The following is a 20,027-nucleotide window of genomic DNA, read 5'->3' on the forward strand; positions in this document are numbered from 1 at the left end:
ATAAAGGACCACTATTAAGAAACAGTCATCAGGCCAAGAGCAGTGGCTCTCGCCTGTAATCCCAGCACTTAGGGAGGTCGAGGCAGGCAGATCACTTGAAGTCAGGAGTTCAAGACCAGCCTGGCCAACATGGTGAAACCCCATCCCTACTAAAAATACAAAAATTAGCCAGGGGGTGGTGGCGGGCACCTGTAATCCCAGTTACTCGGGAGGCTGAGGCAGGAGAATCACTTGGACCCTGGAGGCAGAGGTTGCAGTGAGCTGAGATCGTGCCACTGCACTCCAGCCTGGGTAATAGAGTGAGACTCCGTCTCAAAAAACAAAACAAACAAAAAAAGGAGTCACCAAGCCAGGCGTGGTGGCTCACACGTCTAGTCCCAACTGCTAGGGAGGCTGAGGTGAGAGGGTCACTTGAGGCCAGGAGTTTGAGGCTAGCCTGGGCAACATAGTGAGACTCCCATATTTAAAAGACTTTTTAAAAAGTCATCAAGAACAGATGGAAAAGATTGCTAGCAATAAGGATGTCTGAAGACTTGTGTACTGACTAGTGAAATTCAAGGTTCTACTTGTACACTACCTAGCAAAGTGCCACATGAATGCATCCTGATTTTAATTAAGATGATTTTCAAAGGACATTCAGTTCCCTACTCCTCAAACCAAGATCCTTTCTCCTGTAACTGAAGTGGAAAGGTTACATTTCAAGTTTTTTCATAAAGGTTCTTTATTTTGAAGGAATAATGTTAAAAACAACATTAATGACATTTATAGAATACTTACTATAAGCTGCCATTTCACTTACCCCTATTATTAGCCCTGCTTTACACGTGAAGGAACCAAAGCACAGAGAGCCTCAATAACGTGTCTAGGCTCACACAGCTGGTGCATATTGGAACTAGGCAGGAAGATTTCAGAGTCCAGGTTCTCAACTACCCAATTAAGAAATTGTGCTGTTTCTTAATTGTGTGATGACAGAAACATTTTTACTGCTAATTTAAAATATATACTCTATGTAAATATGTAATGTAAACATAGCACACATTATAAAACTATATTATCTTTTCTCAAAAAAGATTGCATTCTACATGCCCATTTTACCCCAGGAAAAAAAGTCTTTATTTTCCTTTTAAATGAGGAGTAACATTTGATTTTGCCAGGGAACTTAAAATTATGTCGAGGTTCCAGTCGTGCATGGCATGGAGATTTATGACAAATATGTAATCTGTGTATTTGTCACCCAACTTGGATGACTTCCAAATGTTTCTTCTTTGTAGTTCTTGATTTTGCTTGGGATTCCCCCCCACCCCGACCCCTCAATGGCCAAATAGAAAAAAACAAAACAAAACCAAAAAACAATGTCTATGTCACGTTTGCTCCAGTCAGGGAATACCAACGTGCTGACAGACAGCTCTGGTTTTTAAAAAATCTTACTGTATGTCACTTGCAACTCTGAAGAACATTCATGCGTTAGTGGACTGGATTTGGAAGAAAAAAAAAGAAGGAGAAAAAACCCACCAAGTTGCGGCTCAAGTCCCTCTGCCATTTGCTGCAGTGAGTTTTCCTATTCCATTTTGCTGGGGGGAAGGCATGCTTTTACAGAACACATCAAATTGTCCGAAAAAGGTTGTCTGCAACTCTCACGTTTAAAAGAGGATTTCTTTCCCTTTCCTTCACATATCAAAGAAGGCACTCGGGGAGGAAATAAACCATAATTAGGCATGAGCGAGCGAGCGAGCAGACAGACCCCTTGCTCTGCCTTCCCTGTCCCCGCCCCCCAATCCCTGGCAACCGTCCTGGGCGCAAGCGAGGAGCGGGGTGTCTCCCCAGCAGCTGCAGCGAAAGCGCGTCCACGACCGCGCCCGCCGCCAGGATCTGGGCGGCGGCGGGGCTAGCCCGGGGGCGCGCTCGCTCGGGAGCGCGCTCATGCAGCGGTTTTCTTCTCCCACAATCCAGAGGCAGCTGCGCGGGAGGGGCGGGGAGTCGGCGGAAGGATATCGGCGCGGAGGAAGCTGCGCGCTCCCTTTGACGGCGGCCCCCGGCATTGGCGGGCGGCTCTGGCGGGCGGCGAGGGGTGGGGTGTGATGCGGCACTGCGGTTCTGAGGCCGTTACTCCGGCTTCTCCATAGAGGGCGGAGGAGGCTGGAGCGCGGCGGTGATTTTGTGCCAGGGATTCCCAGAGAAGCGCTGAAAAGGCTGGCAGGGCTTAGGAAACTGGGGGGTTAGGGACACACATTCAAGCCCCCACCCCTGGGAGGGGAAGGGGGCTGGAGGCAAGGCTTGAGGGCGGCGGAGGGATGGTGTCTGTTCGGGGGGAAGGGGTGAGCCCTGCCTGTTGGTGCTGAGGGGCTGCGGGCAGTGGAGGCTCCGCGGGTCGAAAGCGGCTCCATGCCCATCGGTGGGTGGAACGTGTAGAGGTCGGAATGCCGAGGTCGAGTCTGGCGGCCCCTCGGAATCCTTAACGTGGTCACTGTCTAACGTATTTCATTTAGCCCACGTTGGGATTAATTCATTGGGAGCAGTTTCGCTGGTCTGGCTCCTCCAGGAGCTGGACAACCTTGACGGGCTTTTTGTCTTGGGCTCCAGCCCCCTTTCCCTTCCTCCTCCTCCAGATGCCTTTTCTCTGCCCCTCCTCGCCCGGTACAGACATTTCCAGCGCAGGCTGCTGCTCGTGGTGTCCGTCGTCGAAGCCACTTCTTGGGATTTCGGCTTGTTTCCCTCTGGGGTGTTTTTTGAGGAGGGAGAGTGCCCCCCTCCTCCACGATGGGATTTTCCTCCCTTGCCGAAATGGACTTTCATTGATTTCTACTTACTTCCACGTTTAGTGACCAATTCCCTAGGCGTATTTTTGTGGTAGTTCCTTTTTTCAAATACATACTCTGTAAAATGGAGAACGAAATTTTTACTCCCCTTCTGGAGCAGTTCATGACCAGCCCCTTGGTCACTTGGGTAAGTGGGGTGTCCTTTATTGTATATTTTGCTGCATTATTTGTGGCTGCAGAGATGGAGGTGGGCGTTCATGTCGTGGTGATCCTTCTGTTCTAGGTTAAAACGTTTGGACCTCTGACTGCAGGAAATGGGACCAACCTTGATGAATATGTGGCTTTGGTGGATGGGGTGTTCCTGAACCAGGTCATGCTCCAAATGTAAGTTCTTCCTTCTTTCCTAGGTAACTTGTTTTCTTTGAGAAATAGCATACGGTGAACTTTGAGACACGATGTTTTAAGCCCCTAATTTGCTTCATTGGCCAGAAAAATTCAGGTGGTTTAAGAATTAGATCTTGAAAGGAATGATAATGTTATGCGCTCAGCCCATTATCACAACCTAGGAATTCTACCTGTTAAAATTGTGATACTTTAGTTTTTCATTCTGTCAACCATGTATCGTCACTTGTCTTCAGTACTGAAATCCAAGCCACATTGTGTCTTCTTTGATAATTTGGTAAAATAAGAGAGAGTATGAGAATCTTGTTTCCTAAGATAGGAGAAAAGACTTTACTGTGAAGTTATGTGCATTTGATGCAGAAATGTTTCTTATTAACCTTTATATCTAGAAATAAGTGGCTCAAAATTTGAAACTCGTTAAGTAATAGCAGATTTCAGAAGAGAAAATTTGAAACAGTTCTGATTGGTGAGGACTCTTGCTGTAGTAAGTAATTTAAATGCCTGTAATAACTAAAGCTTGATGAGATGATTTATTGTGTGAATTATTAGGTTGCTTAATATTTTAGGGATCATTTTAAGGTATTCTTACAGGTTTTGAAATGCAAGTATCAAGTCTTAATAACAATTAGATAACGACTTACTGGGCATATCTTTGTCTTTTGTGTTTATAATATTGGGTTTGTACTAAGTAGGAAAGTATGCTTTTGAGATGGAAATTGAATAGTGAAAGTATATTGGTAGCTGGATTAGTAAAATTAAAACTCAGTTTTTATCCAATTACAGATATTGTAGCATACGTGCATTCTAAGTACGCTAATGTAGTTTATCAAACTGAATTTTTCAGTTGTGCTCAAAGTAATGCGTACTTAGGCTTATTTCTCTTTAATAGAATCTGATTAGAAGAGGTAGTTTGGAACTTTTATATGTATGGGAAATTGGTGTGTTATTAATAAATTGTTGTTATTAGAGAATAAGTCTGCCTTACTGCTCTGATAACCTTATCAAGTTTGTATTTTATTGATTTAGATTTGTATGTTTAAGACGGTAGAAGTCAAATCTATAAAAAATTGCTCTCTCGTTAACTTCTCTATGTGCTCAAAGAGATTTGTGGGCTGTTTTTCATGTACGTGTTGATCCAACAGGGAAGTATTATACTATTATACATTTTCAACCAGTGTTTTATTTTCATAGGCACCCAAAGAAATATGTATGCTATCTGAATATGTATATATGTTTTCCTTAAGAAAGGAAAAAAGAGCGTAGACATTTCCAGGGTTAGTAAATATATTTTTGACAGCTGTGTAATGGAATTATTTTTTATCCTCAAAATATCTAACTATTTCCTAAGCAAAATGGTAGGATAATAAACTGACTTCTGTTTTGGGGAAACTACATGACAGAAAGGGTAGCCATTACACTAGATATTCAGAACTTGTTCCCCTATGTCTCTTTATGTGCTTATTTTTAGACAGAAAATTTTGAATTTGTGTGCTAAAAAAAAATGTGTGTTCACAAAAATAGGGAAATATATTACTTTAGTTTTCCACTTTAATTTTATTTGAACGATTCTTTTTCCAAAAAAATGTGGGGTTTTTTTTTTGCATCCTAAATACTTAACTGAGGTGCTAAAAACAAATACATTAGTTTGTTTCCACTTCGAATGCAGTTTTATGCTTAAAAAATATATGTATATTTTGAAAATGATGGTATTCCAAAATAGTGGTTGCCAGGTTGCTGTTTTTCATGAGGGCTAGCTCCTTTCCAAACCACAAATCTGCTTCTGTATTTTCAGTTCCACCTCTCAGTTTCTTTAGATTTTTTTTTTTTTTTTTTGGTGTCCTAATTCTGTTGTAAATGACCTATATAAATTAAAGGAAAAGAAAAGAAAAAAAGTATATTTTTGCTTTGTTTGAATAATTTGCTAAAATAAGATCAACACAAATTTATCTTAAATTATTTAACTGATAGGACAACAAAATATACGTTGTTTTAAAAGCTGTATTTTGTTAATTTTGAAGTCATTAGGATTTCTGTTAAGTACTTTACTTAGATTAATGTATGCTTTAATGTACTTTATTATAAAGTGTCAGTTGTTGTTGTAACTCTGTACCTAGTAAATGTAAAAGTTAGGCCTAGTTTAATTTCTACAGTACATTTAGTTACAGAATTTGTGAGCAAAACCCTTTGTAAATGAAAGTATATATATTTTTTCCATGTTTCTTGTGCTTGGAATTCGATGAGTGTCTTGGATCTGTGGGTTTGTAGTTTTTATCAAATTTAGAAAAGTTTCAGTCATTATCGCTACAAATATATATATATATATATTTGACCTCTTCACCCTTTTGAAAGTCCAATTACATATATACTAGTCGCTTTGATGTTGTCTTAAAACTTACTGATGTTTGGCCGGGCGCGGTGGCTCAAGCCTGTAGTCCCAGCACTTTGGGAGGCCGAGGCGGGCGGATCACAAGGTCAGGAGATCGAGACCATCCTGGCTAACACGGTGAAACCCCGTCTCTACTAAAAAGTACAAAAAACTAGCCGGGCGAGGTGGCGGGCGCCTGTAGTCCCAGCTACTCGGGAGGCTGAGGCAGGAGAATGGCGTGAACCCGGGAGGCGGAGATTGCAGTGAGCTGAGATCCGGCCACTGCACTCCAGCTTGGGCGACAGAGCGAGACTCCGTCTCAAAAAAAAAAAAAAAAAAACTTACTGATGTTTAATTCAATTTTCTTTCAGTCTTCTTTGTTTCATTTTGAATAGTCTGTTGTGATGTCTCCAGACTTACTAATCTTTTCTTCTACAATGTTTAGTCTGCTCTTGATCCCACCCACTGTATTTTTCATTCCAGATATTATAGCTTCATCTCTAGAAATTGTCTTGTATCTTCCATGTCTATGTTTTTCCTGCTCTTTGTCTTTTCTCTAGCTTCTTGAACATATGGAATACAGTTATAATTGGCTTAATGTCTATGTCTGCTAATTCTGTCTGTGTCATTTTGGGGTTGGTTTTGGTTGATTGATGTTTCTCCCCATTATGGATTCTGTTTTCTTGCTTTTGCATGCCTGGTGATTTTTTTTTTTTTTTATTTGATGCCAGACATTTGAAATTTTAACTTGCTTGGTGCTGGATATTTTTGTATTCCATTAAATACAAAAATCTTGAGCTTTGTTCTGGGATGCATTAAGTTACCTGAAAACAGTTTGATCTTTTGGGGACATGCTTTTAAGATTTGTTAGGCAGTACCACTTTGTCACACTGTTGAGGCAAAACCCCTCCGAATACTCTAGCTGGTGGGAACAGGACCTACTTGGTGGTGTTCGCTCTCAATCTTTTTGGTGGTTCTTTCACTATCTTTGGGTTGTTTCCTCACACTTAACATTCTGATAAGTACTCAGACTTGAGGGATACCCTTCGCAGATCTTTCTCACTGTGCAGCTCTCTTAAGTACTCTGCCCTGTGTACTTTAGCTACCTTGCTGTCACCTTTAGCTACCTTGCTGTCTCCAGACTCAGTTCTGTCTCCTCAGCTCACTCCATTGTGCTCTGCCTGGATTCCCCTCTTCCTGTTCTGTGGCCTGGAAACTCTTCCAAGGCTGTAATGCTGGAGCAGTTATTGGATTCATGCTTGTTTCCCATCTATTGGGGATCACTGTCTTTTGTTGCCTGATGTACAATGTCTTGAAAAATGTTTTATGTATTTTGTCTTTTTCCCCCCCCAGTTGTTTCAGGGAGGAGGGCAAATTTGGTCTCTGGCCACCAGTAAAAATATGTTTGTATACTTTTTTTTTTCAAGATGGGGTCTTGCTATGTTGCCCAGCCTGGAATATGTGATCATAGTGCACTGTGGCCTCAGACTCCTGGGCTCAGGCCATCCTCCCACCCTAGACACCTGAGTAGCTGGGACCGCAGGCACGTGCACCACAATGCCTGGCTGTTTATATACTTTTAATTACATTTTTGCTCTGCTAGTCTTATATTATTGCTTTTAGATGTAACATGGACTTTTGTTATAGGAACTTTTTTTTTTTTTTTTTTTTTTTGAGATAGAGTCTCGCTCTGTCGCCCAGGCTGGAGTGCAGTGGCTGGATCTCAGCTCACTGCAAGCTCCGCCTCCCGGGTTTACGCCATTCTCCTGCCTCAGCCTCCCCAGTAGCTGGGACTACAGGCGCCCGCCACCTCGCCCGGCTAGTTTTTTGTATTTTTTAGTAGAGACGGGGTTTCACCGTGTTAGCCAGGATAGTCTCGATCTGCTGACCTCGTGATCCACCCGTCTCGGCCTCCCAAAGTGCTGGGATTACAGGCTTGAGCCACCGCGCCCGGCCCAGGAACTTTTTTTTTTTTGAAACGGAGTCTCGCTCCGCACCCAAGCTGGAGTACAGTGGCTTGATCTTGGCTCACTGCAAGCTCCACCTCCTGGGGTTCATGCTGTTCTCCTGCCTCAGGCTCCTGAGTAGCTGGGGCTACAGGCACCCACCACCACGCCTGGCTGATTTTTTGTATTTTTTTTAGTAGAGACAGGGTTTCACCATGTTTGCCAGGATGGTCTCGATCTCCTGACCTCGTGATCCGCCTATCTCGGCCTCCCAAAGTGCTGGGATTACAGGCGTGAGCCACCGTGCCTGGCCAGGAACCTTATTATGTAAGTTTTTTCACCTTAAATGTTTATTAAGACTAAGAAAATTGATTAATTTAATGACTCTGGTGTTGCCGTTTTGCACCCAGACTCTGCAAGTGAAGAGCTAACTTCTTCACGACACTGTTTACTGACTCTGCCTCACAATTTTGAAGTCTGTTCACTGACTTGGGATTTACTGTATTCAGAGATGAATCCTGAATTTCATTGAGTAGCTTTTTGAATCAAATAATCTCTGTAAGAACTTGTAACATGACATCAATCCTCTTTAACTAATGGGAAGGAAGAGGGAAGCTATTTAGAGATCTGGAATGATGGGCCAGCTCTTCTGTACGCTATAGGGCATTTTCCTACTTCAGTGGATTGAAATCTTTTTTCTTTATTGTTACTTACCAGTTGTAGGGCTTGGTGATAGTGAAGTAGAAATAATTGTTTTCCTGTTTAAGATGTTGTTTAGTTCTGGAGACAGTTTTGAATATTACTTGCTGTGAGTTTTTAAGGAATTTGTGACATTGTAGTTAATTTCATACTCCTAAAATTTTAAAAACGTGCAATTCGTATTACCCAAATGGTTGAAAATATGGATGTCTTAGGGAGGGTTTTAAGTACTGAGAAAATTGTTAATAGTATCAGAACAGTATTTGGAATTATTATTTATGATCCAAATCCATTAGATAGTTATAGAGAACTATACTTGGAATACTTGGTAATTGTGATATGCTTGTTATAGCCTTTCTTTTCCTTTAGAATCTTGGGTTTGAAGGGACTTCAGAAGTCATCTCCTGTTTTTTTTTTTTCGTTTGTTTTTTTGGTTTTTTTTGGAGACAGGGTCTTGCTCTGTTGCCCAGGCTGTAGTGCAGGGGCATGATCACTGCTCACTGCAGCCTTCACCTCCCGGGCCTATTCTCCCACCTTAGCCTCCCAAGTACCTGGGACCACAGACACGCACTATCACGCCTGACTAATTTTTGTGTTTTTTGTAGCGATGGAGTTTTACTATGTTGCCCAGGCTGGTCTCAAGCGATCCACCCACCTCAGCCTCCCAAAGTGCTGGGATTACAGGTGTGAACCAGCCTGACTCTTTGCTTGACTCTATTGACTAGCCTGTGAGTTTCCTGAAGCCAGGGACTCTATCTTTTGTCTCTGTATTCCTAGGGCAGTGCTTGACAAACAGTAGGTTCTTGCTATATTTCTGTTGAATGATTGAATAATAGAGCCATGTGTAGTAAAGTAGAATGAATTTGGACCTTATGTTAGGTAGACTTGGGTTCAGTTCTATCTGTGCTACTTATTGGTATGTGAACGTAACATCTCCAAATTACAGTTCCTACATTTATAAGATGGGAGATAATGTTTCCTTCCTGGTGGGGAAGGATTATCTCTACTAAGACAGGGACAGATATGTCTATTTTCTGTTTTGTTGACCCACTATATCCCCAGTCCTGGTTGCTGTCATTATTATTATCTTGTGCTATACTATATCTAGCTACTTATGGTTCCTCAAGTAAATCATGATAGTTCACAGCTTAGTTTTTTTATTCATTTGTTTTTGAGGCAGGATCTCACTCTGTCACCCAGGCTAGACTGCAGTGGCACAATCTCAGCCCACTGCAACCTCAAACTCCTGGGCTTAAGCAATCCTCCCACCTCAGCTTCCCAAGCAGCTGGGACTGCAGGCATGTGCTACTGCACTTGGCTAATTTTTAAAAATTTTTTTGTAGAGAACAGGTATCACTTTTTTGCCCAGGCTGGTCTTGAATTCCTGGGCTCAAGTGATCCTCCCACCTCAGCTTCCCAAAGTGGCTGGCATTACAGGCATGACCCACTGAGCCTGGCCTATAGCTTAGTTTTGTATGATCTCTGTTAGTGTCACCTCTATATAGCTGTATGATCTTTAGTAAGTTACTTAATTTGTAAGTGGGATAAAAGTCACAGGATTATTATGAGAATCAAATAGAATAACGTATGTACAATGCTTAACGTATAGAAAGTGTCCAATAATGTTAGCTCTTTATTGTTTTATTTATATTATTATCATTAGAATTATTTTCCTCTAGAGCAGCGGTCCCCAACCTTTTTGGCACCAGGAACTGGTTTCATGGAAGACAATTTTTACATGGACTAAGGCTGAGGGGAGATGGTTTCAGGATGAAACTGTTTCACCTCAGATCATCAGCCTTTATATTCTTATGAGGAGCATGCAGCCTAGATCCCTCGCATGTGCAGTTCACAATAGGGTTTGTGTTCCTGTGAGAATCTAATGCCTTCGCTGATCTGGCAGGAGGCAGAGCTCAGGCAGTAATGCTTGCTGGCCCACCACTCATCTCCTGCTGTGTGGCTTTCCTAACAAGGCATGGACCCAATCGATGGCCCAGGGATTAGGGACTCCTGCTCTAGACTATCCTTACCCTTTTCTTTGACTAACCAATTCCTGCTCTTCCTTTAATACCTTGTGAAGTCCCCAGGCAGAGTTGTTTTCTTGCTTATGATTCTGAAGTACCGTCACCTGAGTAGCTATTGCTCTGCTTTATTACTGTTTAGGGCTAGATGTTTTGTCTCATATATTGCTGGCACCTAACCTAGTACTTAGCATGTATCACCAGCACCTAGCATAGAAGTTGGCATGTCGTAAGTTGTAAGTAAATGTTGAAGAACTAAGTGAAGATAGCTATAATTGTATTAATTTTCAAAATTTTGAGAATACTTTCTAGTTTTAGTACTGTAGAATTTAGTTTATTTTTTTAGTTTGTCTTCTATTTCTCCTTTTCATTTGTTCTCTCTCTGTCCCCGTATTTGTTTTAATTACCTTTATTGTGTATTTTTCCCACCTATGTTGTATCTCCTTTGAGGCAAGGTGATTGGAACAAGATTTCATGGTCCATGGTTTTTTACAGTATTAGAGTATAGAGTACTTTCAGTTTGGTTTCCAACAACTTTCCTGTCCAATATGTTGTGGGTTTTTTTGTTGTTGTTTGTTTGTTTTTTGAGACGGAGTCTTACTCTGTCACCTTGGTTGGAGTACAGTGGCGTGATCTCAGCTCACTGCAACCTCCTCCTCCCAGGTTCAACTGATTCTCCTGCCTCAGCCTCCTGAGTAGTTGGGATTACAGGTGCCCACCACCATACCTGGCTAAGTTTTGTATTTTTAGTAGAGATAGGATTTCACCATGTTGGCCAGGCTGGTCTCGAACTCCTGACCTCAAGTGATCTGTCCGCCTCAGCCTCCCAAAATCTCATGCTGGGATTACAGGCGTGAGCCACCGCACCTGGGCCATGTTGAGATTTTTTTGTCTACAGCTTTGTATTGGACTGTCTTCAAGAAAAGTCCATCATGATTGCCTTGTTCTCAGTATGATTCATATTTAGTTAAACTACAGAAATGATGAGAACCTAGAGAAGAACAGGTGAACTAGATGTTATACATGAGAGTATATTTAAATTTTTTAACTGAAAATTTTCTCTTAATATATATTACAGGAAACTAGTTCTCACAGGATAAATGGAAAGGAAGACCAATTCTTTCAATAGGACACCAGTTGACTTTTAGGATCCATGAAACAGTTTGATACCATTCTAGGCATGAAGTTTTCAATATTTAGAAATAGTATTTGAGATTATGCTTGGTATTGGGACATCTGTATAATACTTAATTTATTAATTAGTAAACTGGCTGCTTTTGGAGAGTCAGAGTGGTAGGAGGGCAAAAACAAAAACATGGACTTGAAAGTTTAAATCCTCAATCAGTCATTTAATATTTAGCTAGTTATTGAAATTGGAAAATTACTTTAAATATTCTCTTTATTCCTGATTCTATTTTTATGCCTTCTTAGATCTATTTTGCTAGTTTAATAATCTTTCTTTTTTTTTTTTTTCTTTGAGACAGGGTCTCTGTCTGTTGCCCAGACTGGAATGTAGTGGCGAAATCTTGGTTCACTGCAACTTCTGCATCCTGGGCTCAAGCGATCCTCTCACCTCAGCCTCCTGAGTAGCTAGGACTACTACCATGGCCGGCGAATTTTCTTTTCTTTGCTTTTTTTTTTTGTAGAGGCAGAGTTTTGCCATGTTGTCCACACTGGTCTCAATCTCCTGGGCTCAAGCAGTCCACCACCTCAGCCTCCCAAAATGCAGAGATTAGAGGCGTGAGCCACTGTGCCTGGCCTAGTTTAATAAAAATTGATGGATAAAACTCATTAACTTCACTCTGAGTGAGAGGAGATCTGCCCCTAACATTTGTAAGATCCAGGATAAGCATTCATTTACCACAATAGGCCTAAATATTTAAAGCTTATAAACCAGGCCAGCAAATCATTAACTGTATTCTAGTCTTTTCTCTTGATAAATATACCTTCATAATGACTTGAAAGGTTCAAATTTAAAATCTGTGGAATTTAGAATTCATAAATTCACAGTTTTGCAGCAGAATGTGGTTAAGCCCAACCTCCTCCCCCATCCCTGGCTCTTTCTGGCACCACAAAGAGGTCTCATGTACATGCTGTGAACACCTTGCATGCATGCACAAGGTCTAAGCTCTTATACTCCCATCCCCAAACAAGTACTCCTTGGCCCAAGGGTGTACACAAGTGTGGCACAGTCTATTCTAAGGACAGACCTAGGAAAGAGGCCTGTGTGGGCCCTGAAATTGAGTTAAAAGTGTTTGGGCAAGAAATTGCAAAGTTCTGGGTACCTGGAGTGTCATTTAAAAGTGGGGAGGTAGGCCAGGCATGGGGGCTCACGCCTGTAATCCCAGCATCTTGGGTGGCCGAGGCCAGTGGATCACTTGAGATCAGGAGTTCAAGATCAGCCAGGCCAACGTGGTGAAACCCCGTCTCTACTAAAAATACAAAAATTAGCCGAGCATGTTGGCAGGCCCCTGTAATCCCGGCTACTCGGGAGGCTGAGGCAGAAGAATCGCTTGAAGCTGGGAGGTGGAGGTTGCAGTGAGCCAAGATTGCGCCAATGCACTCCAGCTTGGGTGACAGTGAGACTCTGTCTCAAAAAAAAAAAAAAAAAAAAGGAGGTATATAGGCACATACCCCTGTTTACGTGGGCTCCTTTCCCAGTGGAAGCATGTGGGCCGAGGAGGGCCAGAGTGGGACTCAGGGCAGAGCTCTTTCTTGTCAGGATCTAAAGTGTAATACTCGGTGAAAGGGATGAAGGGCTAGTTCCTTCAAAGATCAATTAATATGGGAGTAGTTTCTAAGTGCTTACTGTGTAACAAACTGCTAGATGCTAGGAATAGGATGCTTTGCCCACGATAAGGGGGAGGTGCATGTAAACAAATTGCAATGTGGTATCTGTGCCAGGATAAGGAATTATGTTCTTGAGACAGTGTTCGCACAGAAAGGGAAGTAATGATTTACATGGAGGAAAGGCTTCTTGGAGGAGCTGTTTGAGCTGGACATGAGAGCTCCGTAGGAGAAATCAGGCTGAACAGGAGTCATAAGCAGTGGGAGAGTGGAAGGAAGGACATTTTAAGCAAAGAAAATAGCATGGAAAAGAGGCATGAAGATGTAAATAACGGTGGAGGAGTTAGGTTTGAGAAAAGTGGAAACATTTTACAAGGCTGCTAAGAGGAAATCACAAAGAGTGTCAGTTAAAGATGAATACAAGTATTGTCATGCAGGGTTGATGGCTTATTTGAGATTTGGAAACCACACATTTGTAGTTGAGCCAGTGAGCATGGTTGACTAGCCAGTAATGCTTAACTGCTCAGAAACTGACAAAAATACCTGTAGAATTTATTCAGAATTCTGAATAAACAGACGTGGGATGAGAGAAAAAACAGACTACAGATTCTTAGCTGAATAGTTGAATAATAATGTGTGAGCATTAAAGTGAGGAAGAAAGCAAAGATCAGGAGGAAGCTTAGAGATTAAAGGTTGTGTTACTGGAAAGGGGTCCCAGTCCAGACCCCAAGAGAGGGTTCTCTTGGGCAAGAAAGAATTTAGGGCGAGTCTATAAAGTGAAAGCAAGTTTATTAAGAAAGTAGAGGAATATAAGTATGGCTGTTCCACAGGCAGAGCAGCCATGAGGGCTGCTGATTGCCCATTTTTGTGGTTATTTCTTGATGATATGCCAAACAAGGGGTGGATTATTCATGCCTCCCCTTTTTAGACCATATAGGGTAACTTCCTGCCATTGCCATGGCATTTTTAAACTGTCATGGCACTGGTGGGAGTGTAGCAGTGAGGACGACCAGAGGACACTCTTGTCAGCATCTTGGTTTTGGTGGGTTCTGGCCAGTTTCTTTACTGCAACCTGTCTTGTCAGCGGGGTCTTTATGACCTGTATCTTGTGCCAACCTCCTATCTCAACCTGTGACTTAGAATGCCTCACCGGCTAGGAATGAAGCCCAGCAGGTCTTAGCTTTATTTTAACTAGCCCCTATTCAAGATGGAATTGCTGTGGTTCAGACGTCTCTGAGAGTTGTAATAAGAATGAAGGAAGAGTAGGTTAGAAGTGAGGGCATGAGAGAGGGTGAAAAGATAGGAGGTCAAAGTCAAAGTAGATTTTCAGAATTTGAGATTTTGGAGGTTGCAGTTCTGAATAGTGATTAGGACTATGATTAGACAATACTAATGGGTGGATAAAATAGAATAAAATGAAGATAAGTAAAGTTGAGTAGGAACTTTCTTCCTTGTTTTTTTTTTTTATGAGACTATGATCTCTTGATTTCACGCTAGAGGTAGAAGTTAGTATTTTGAATTAAAGTAGAAAGCTGGGGCCAGGCGCGGTGGCTCACACCTGTAATCCCAGCACTTTGGGAGGCCGACGCTGAGACAGGTGGATCACCTGATGTCAGGAGATCGAGACCAACCAGGCCAACATGGTGAAACCCCGTCTCTACTAAAAATACAAAAATTAGCTGGGCATGGTGGTGAGTGCCTGTAATCCCAGCTACTCGGGAGACTGAGGCAGGAGAATTGCTTGAACCTGGGAGGTGGAGGCTGTAGTGAGCTGAGATCATGCCACTGCACTACAGCCTGGAAGATAGAGCAAGACTCTGTCAAAAAAAAAAAAAATTTAAACTAGAAAGCTGAGCAGTATAATTAGTGGGGAAGACAAAAAAGGTCATTGTTTATAACACTTTATTTTATTTTATTTTATTTTATTTTATTTATTTATTGTTTGAGACAGAGTCTTCCTCTGTCACCCAGGCTGGAGTGCAGTGGTACAATCTCGGCTCACTGCAACCTTTGCCTCCCGGGTTCAAGCAATTCTCCTGCGCCAACCTTCCTGGTAGCTGGGATTATAGGCACCCACCAGCATGCCCGGCTAATTTTTGTATTTTTAGTAGAGACGGGATTTCACCATGTTGGCCAGGCTGATCTCGAACTCCTGACATCAGGTGATCCACCTGTCTCGGCCTCCTAAAGTGCTGGGATTACAGGCATGAGCCATCATGCCCAGCCCACAACTTTTTATATTAACATAGTCCTTACATTAAAAATCAAACTTTGTGAGGTAGCTCAGTAGTCCTTCATGAAAAATTTTTAGATAGTGTATTCTTTTTTTTTTTTTTGAGACAGGGTCTTGCTCTGTTGCCCAGGCTGGAATGCAGTGGCATGATCACAGCTCACTGCATCCTTGACCTCCCAGTCTCAGACGATCCTCCCACCTCAGCTTCCTGAATAGCTGGGACTATAGGTGTGTGTCACCATGCCTGGCTAATGAAGATTTTTTTTTTGTAGAGATGGGGTCCTACTTTGTTTCCTAGGTTGGTCTTGAACTCCTGGGCTCAAGCAATCCTCCTGCCTTGGTCTCCCAGAGTCCTGGGGTTATAGGCATTAGCCACTGTTCCTGGCCTGTATTCTTAATGTGACTGATTTTCCTAGTGAAGGCTAGGAAAAAAGTTGAACTTCACATTATTATTGATAACATAACTATTAATGTCTCCTTTCCCTGGGTGGTGAAGGACCAAGGAAGTTGGTTTAGTTTTAGATGTTGGATACTAGTCTTTGATTTTTTTTTTTTTTTTTTTTTTCATTTGAGACAGGGTCTCGCTCTGTCACCCAAGCTGGAGTGCAGTGGTGTGATCACAGCTCACTGCAGCCTCTGCCTCCTGGGATCAAGTGAGTCTCATGCCTAAGCTTCACGAGTAGCTGGGATTACAGTTGTACACCACCATACCCGGCTAATTATTCTTTGGTATTTTTAGTAGAGACGGGGTTTTTCCGTGTTGGCCAGGCTGCTCTCCAACTCTTCACCTCAAGTGATCAGCCTGCCTCAGCCTCCCAAGTGCTGGGATTACAGGTGTGAGCCACCATGCCCGGCCACTAGTCCTTGATTAAGACCTGAACTACTACAAAGTAGTGGAGGATGAGAATTTACAGGGAAATACCAATGGAAAGACAAAACCCCTAATCCATGGTTTAAAAAGTGAACTGTAGTAATATCCCAGTTAACTTGAATAATTAGGGAAAATGGGGTGAGTTTTCTCATATTTGAAGGTTAACTTAATTTTTTCCAGCTCCTTATTTCATATATTTGCAAATGAATTAGACTACATTTCCACCTTTGCAAATAGAATATACATGTAATGATTCAGAATTTGTATTTTTTTGTGTATGTGTCCTGAGACAGAGTCTCGCTCTGTTGCCCAGGCTACTGGAGTGCAGTGGCCTGATCTTGGCTCACTGTAACCTCCACCTCTCTGATTCAAGCGATTCTCCTGCCTCAGCCTTCTGAGTTGCTGGGACTATAGGGCGTGCCACCACGCCTGGCGAATTTTTTGTATTTTTAGTAGAGACAGGGTTTCACCATGTTAGCCAGGATGGTCTCGATCTCCTGACCTCGTGATCCACCTGCCTCAGCCTCCCAAAGTGCTGGGATTACAGGCGTGAGCTGCCGCACCCGGCCTGTATCTTTTTTTTTTTTTTTTTTTTTTAACTTAAGTATAGCAGCAGCCCCCAACCTTTTTGGCAGTAGGGATCATTTTCATGGAGGACAATTTTTTTCATGGACCAGGGCGGGGGGCATTAGATTCTCATAAGGAATGGGCAACCTAAATCTCTCGTATGGCAGTTCACAGTAGGGTTCGTGCTCCTAAGAGAATCTGTTGCTGCCGCCAGTCTGACAGGAGGCGGAGCTCAGGTGGTAAAGCTCACCTGCCCACCGCTCACCTCCTGCCGTGCAGACTGGTTCCAAACAGGCCACGGCCCTGGACTAGTCCTTGGCCCAGGGGTTGGGGACCCCGAAGCATAGTACTGAATGTGTATACTGACTAAGACAAACCTGTAGTTAATAGTGAATGATCCCAAGCAGGTATTTGAAAACAAATCTCTGGTTATTAGGTTGCTTTTTTTCTTCTTCTTCTTTTTTTTCATTAATCTGTATGGGTTTCATGTTTCTTTTGAGAGAGAGAGTGTGCTGAGAGAGTGAGTTGTGCAGGCGTGTGAACTGAAATAAATTAGGGAGCCCCGATGTCTAGAAGTTAGGTTTGGCCCCTGAAGGTATGGTTAGTCAGGGAAACCTATCTGTGGAGGAAGTTAGATTTGATTTAAACCTTGAAAGGTGACTGGACTTGGATAGCTATCCATGAGGAGAGGAGGGTATTTTAGGCCAAGGAAGCATTTTGCGGGGAAAGCATACTGCACGTATGATTTGGGAAATGGTGAAGAGACTAGCCTTAGTGGAGTAACCAAGTTGAGGAATAGTACAATACAGTATTTTAATATCTTAGGTCATTTGTTCCTTTGCCTTTTAAAAACTATTTAGTGGCCGGGCGCAGGTGGCTCACGCCTGTAATACCAGAACTTTGGGAGGCTGAGGTGGGCGGATTACCTGAGGTCAGTTTGAGACCAGCTTTGCCAACATGGTGAAACCCCATCTCTACTAAAAATACAAAGATTAGCTGGGCGTGGTGGCACATGCTTGTAACCCCAGCTACTCGGGAGGCTGAGGCAGGAGAGTTACTTGAACCCGGGAGGCAGAGGTTGCAGTGAGCCGAGATCGCGCCACTGCACTCCAGCCTGGCTGACAGAGCGAGACTCTGTCTCAAAAAAATGACTCTTTTGCTAAATTGGAGGTCCCCAAAACAGTTTGTTTCTCATGGACCATTTGTAGAACATGACTGCAAGTTTTGTTAACTTGTCTATTAATAATTCCTTACCTTTCTGTATGTGTATCTTTCCTCTAACTTGGTTCATCGCATCTTGAATGTATGTGTGGCTATTTTTTGTCTTCTATTTTACTTTTTATTATATTTCTAATTAATTTTTGTTTGTCTTAGGGCTTTTGTAATAGGTATCTATTATTTTGCCTTTAATTGGTGGGTTTATAATGAAGTTAGCATTGATGCATTTGGAGCACTTTTCTGGTACACTGAAAAAGACAAACGAATATTGCGGTAATCTTATTCATATACTTAGAGTTGTCCTGTATGGGGACTTTTAAAAAAAAAAATCAGAGAAATTGGTGATTGGAAAAAAGATTTTCTTACCAAATTTAAAAACTGCTTGCTTAAGGGAAGTTTCCATGACTAAATTTAATTCATTAATTAGAAGAGATTTTCTTTGGGATTTTTTTCTCATTTTAAAGGGCTTTCTTCTCAAAAATGAAAGTCACCCATAATTAATACTTGTCACCCATAATTAATCAAGTGAACTATTTAAATTACCTTAGGAGGGGAGTACAGATTAAGAGGCCTTACTATACTGAATTGATAGTATGGGAGTGAAAGCTGTAGTAGGTAAGTCTGTCACTGATCAAGGGAAATACCTGACTGTGTATCAGCTCACTTTGGAATTTCTTGAGTCTCTAGGCCTAAGTAGATCTGGAGCAATTACTACTCTAGAATACTGATTAAAACCAACTTCTGTGACCCAATCTTAGGACTTAGGGATGATGGGTAAAATGTTCCATCACAGATCAGTGCTGTCCATTGAATCTATAAACAGCCTTCTTTTGTTTCAGTTACTGGTCATGAGGTTGGCAACCATATAAGTGAATGTTCTAGATTAGCATAATATTAAGTCCCCAGGTCTCTATACCAACAACAGGAATTGAATTACCTAATACAGTAGTTCTCAAATAAGATCAGACCCCTGCTAGGACAGAGATTCCTTCGAGGTTGTCTGTCAGGTCAGAATTATTTTCATAATAATACTAAGATATCCTTTGCCTTTTTTTTGTGTTGCTAAAGCACTGATGGTGCAAAAGCAAAGGTTAGTAAAACTGCTGACATTTTAGTATGAATCAAGGAATTGTACCAAATTGTATGGGCAATCATTGTATTTTTCTCGTTATATACTTGTAAGATATATATAAATAAACCTAGTTTCACCATGTCCTTGATGAAGCAGTAAAAGTTATTTTGTTGGGTCTTGACCCTTGAATCTTTTTAACATTCTGCGGGCAAAATGGGAACCATATATAATGTTCTTGCTCGATGATTATCTCAAGAAAAGGTATTCATGATTTTTGAGTTGCAAGGTTGAAGTAGTCCCTGTTTTTTGGAACACCATTTTTATTTGAAAGAATGACAGACAAACTGGTTGTTAATGCTTGAGTACTGGGCAGACAGTTCCTCAGAAATGAATAAAGTGAGCCTGTCACTTCAGGGAAAACAACTGATTGTTGTCAGTGATGAAATTTGATTTATAGAAAACATGGGCTTGACAGCTACTCAATATTTAAAGACTTTTCTGATGAGATTGGAGGTGATATTAATGAATGTGTTTTGGTTTTTGTTTGTTTGTTTTTTTAAGGCGGAGTCTTGCTCTGTCGCCCAGACTGGAGTGCAGTGGCTTGATCTCAGTTCACTGCAAGCTCCGCTTCCCGGTTCACACCGTTCTCTTGCGTCAGCCTCCAGAGTAGCTGGGATGACAGGTGCCTGCCACCATGCCTGGCTAATTTTTTGTATTTTTAGTAGAGACAGGGTTTCACTGTGTTAGCCTGGATGGTCTCCATCTCCTGACCTCATGATCCACCACCCTCAGCCTCCCGAAGTGTTGGGATTACAGGCATGAGCCACCATGCCTGGCTGTTGTTTTTTTTTTTTTAAAGTAATAAAATGTGCTGACATTTGGAAGATCTGTATAATTCAGAGAACCAATAATTTCTAAATGACCAATGAATGATGTTAAGAAGTTATGCACACATAATTAAAAGATCCATTGAATGTGCCAGATAGACCAATGGATTTTAATGTAAAACAGAGAAAGAAAAGTTCATTGATGTTCAGATTCCACATTGCACTTAACCTTTAAGAAATAACCTTTACTGGATTTTGGTAAT

The 20,027-nt window shown here is 41.8% G+C and overlaps 1 protein-coding gene across 1 annotated transcript in view; it reads left to right on the forward strand.

Moving 5' to 3' along the window:
• Positions 1 to 2,036: 2,036 nt before the first annotated feature.
• LOC104660219 (girdin-like) overlaps positions 2,037 to 20,027 on the forward strand; it is a 131,602-nt gene continuing 113,611 nt past the window's right edge. Inside the window, 2 exon segments of the mRNA XM_030921233.1 lie at positions 2,037 to 2,943; positions 3,040 to 3,140. Of these exon segments, the coding sequence (XP_030777093.1) occupies positions 2,881 to 2,943; positions 3,040 to 3,140 (164 nt within the window). The 5' untranslated portion in view covers positions 2,037 to 2,880.

This window comes from Rhinopithecus roxellana, chromosome 17 (assembly GCF_007565055.1).
Source record: "Rhinopithecus roxellana isolate Shanxi Qingling chromosome 17, ASM756505v1, whole genome shotgun sequence".
Taxonomy (NCBI): Eukaryota; Metazoa; Chordata; class Mammalia; order Primates; family Cercopithecidae; genus Rhinopithecus; species Rhinopithecus roxellana.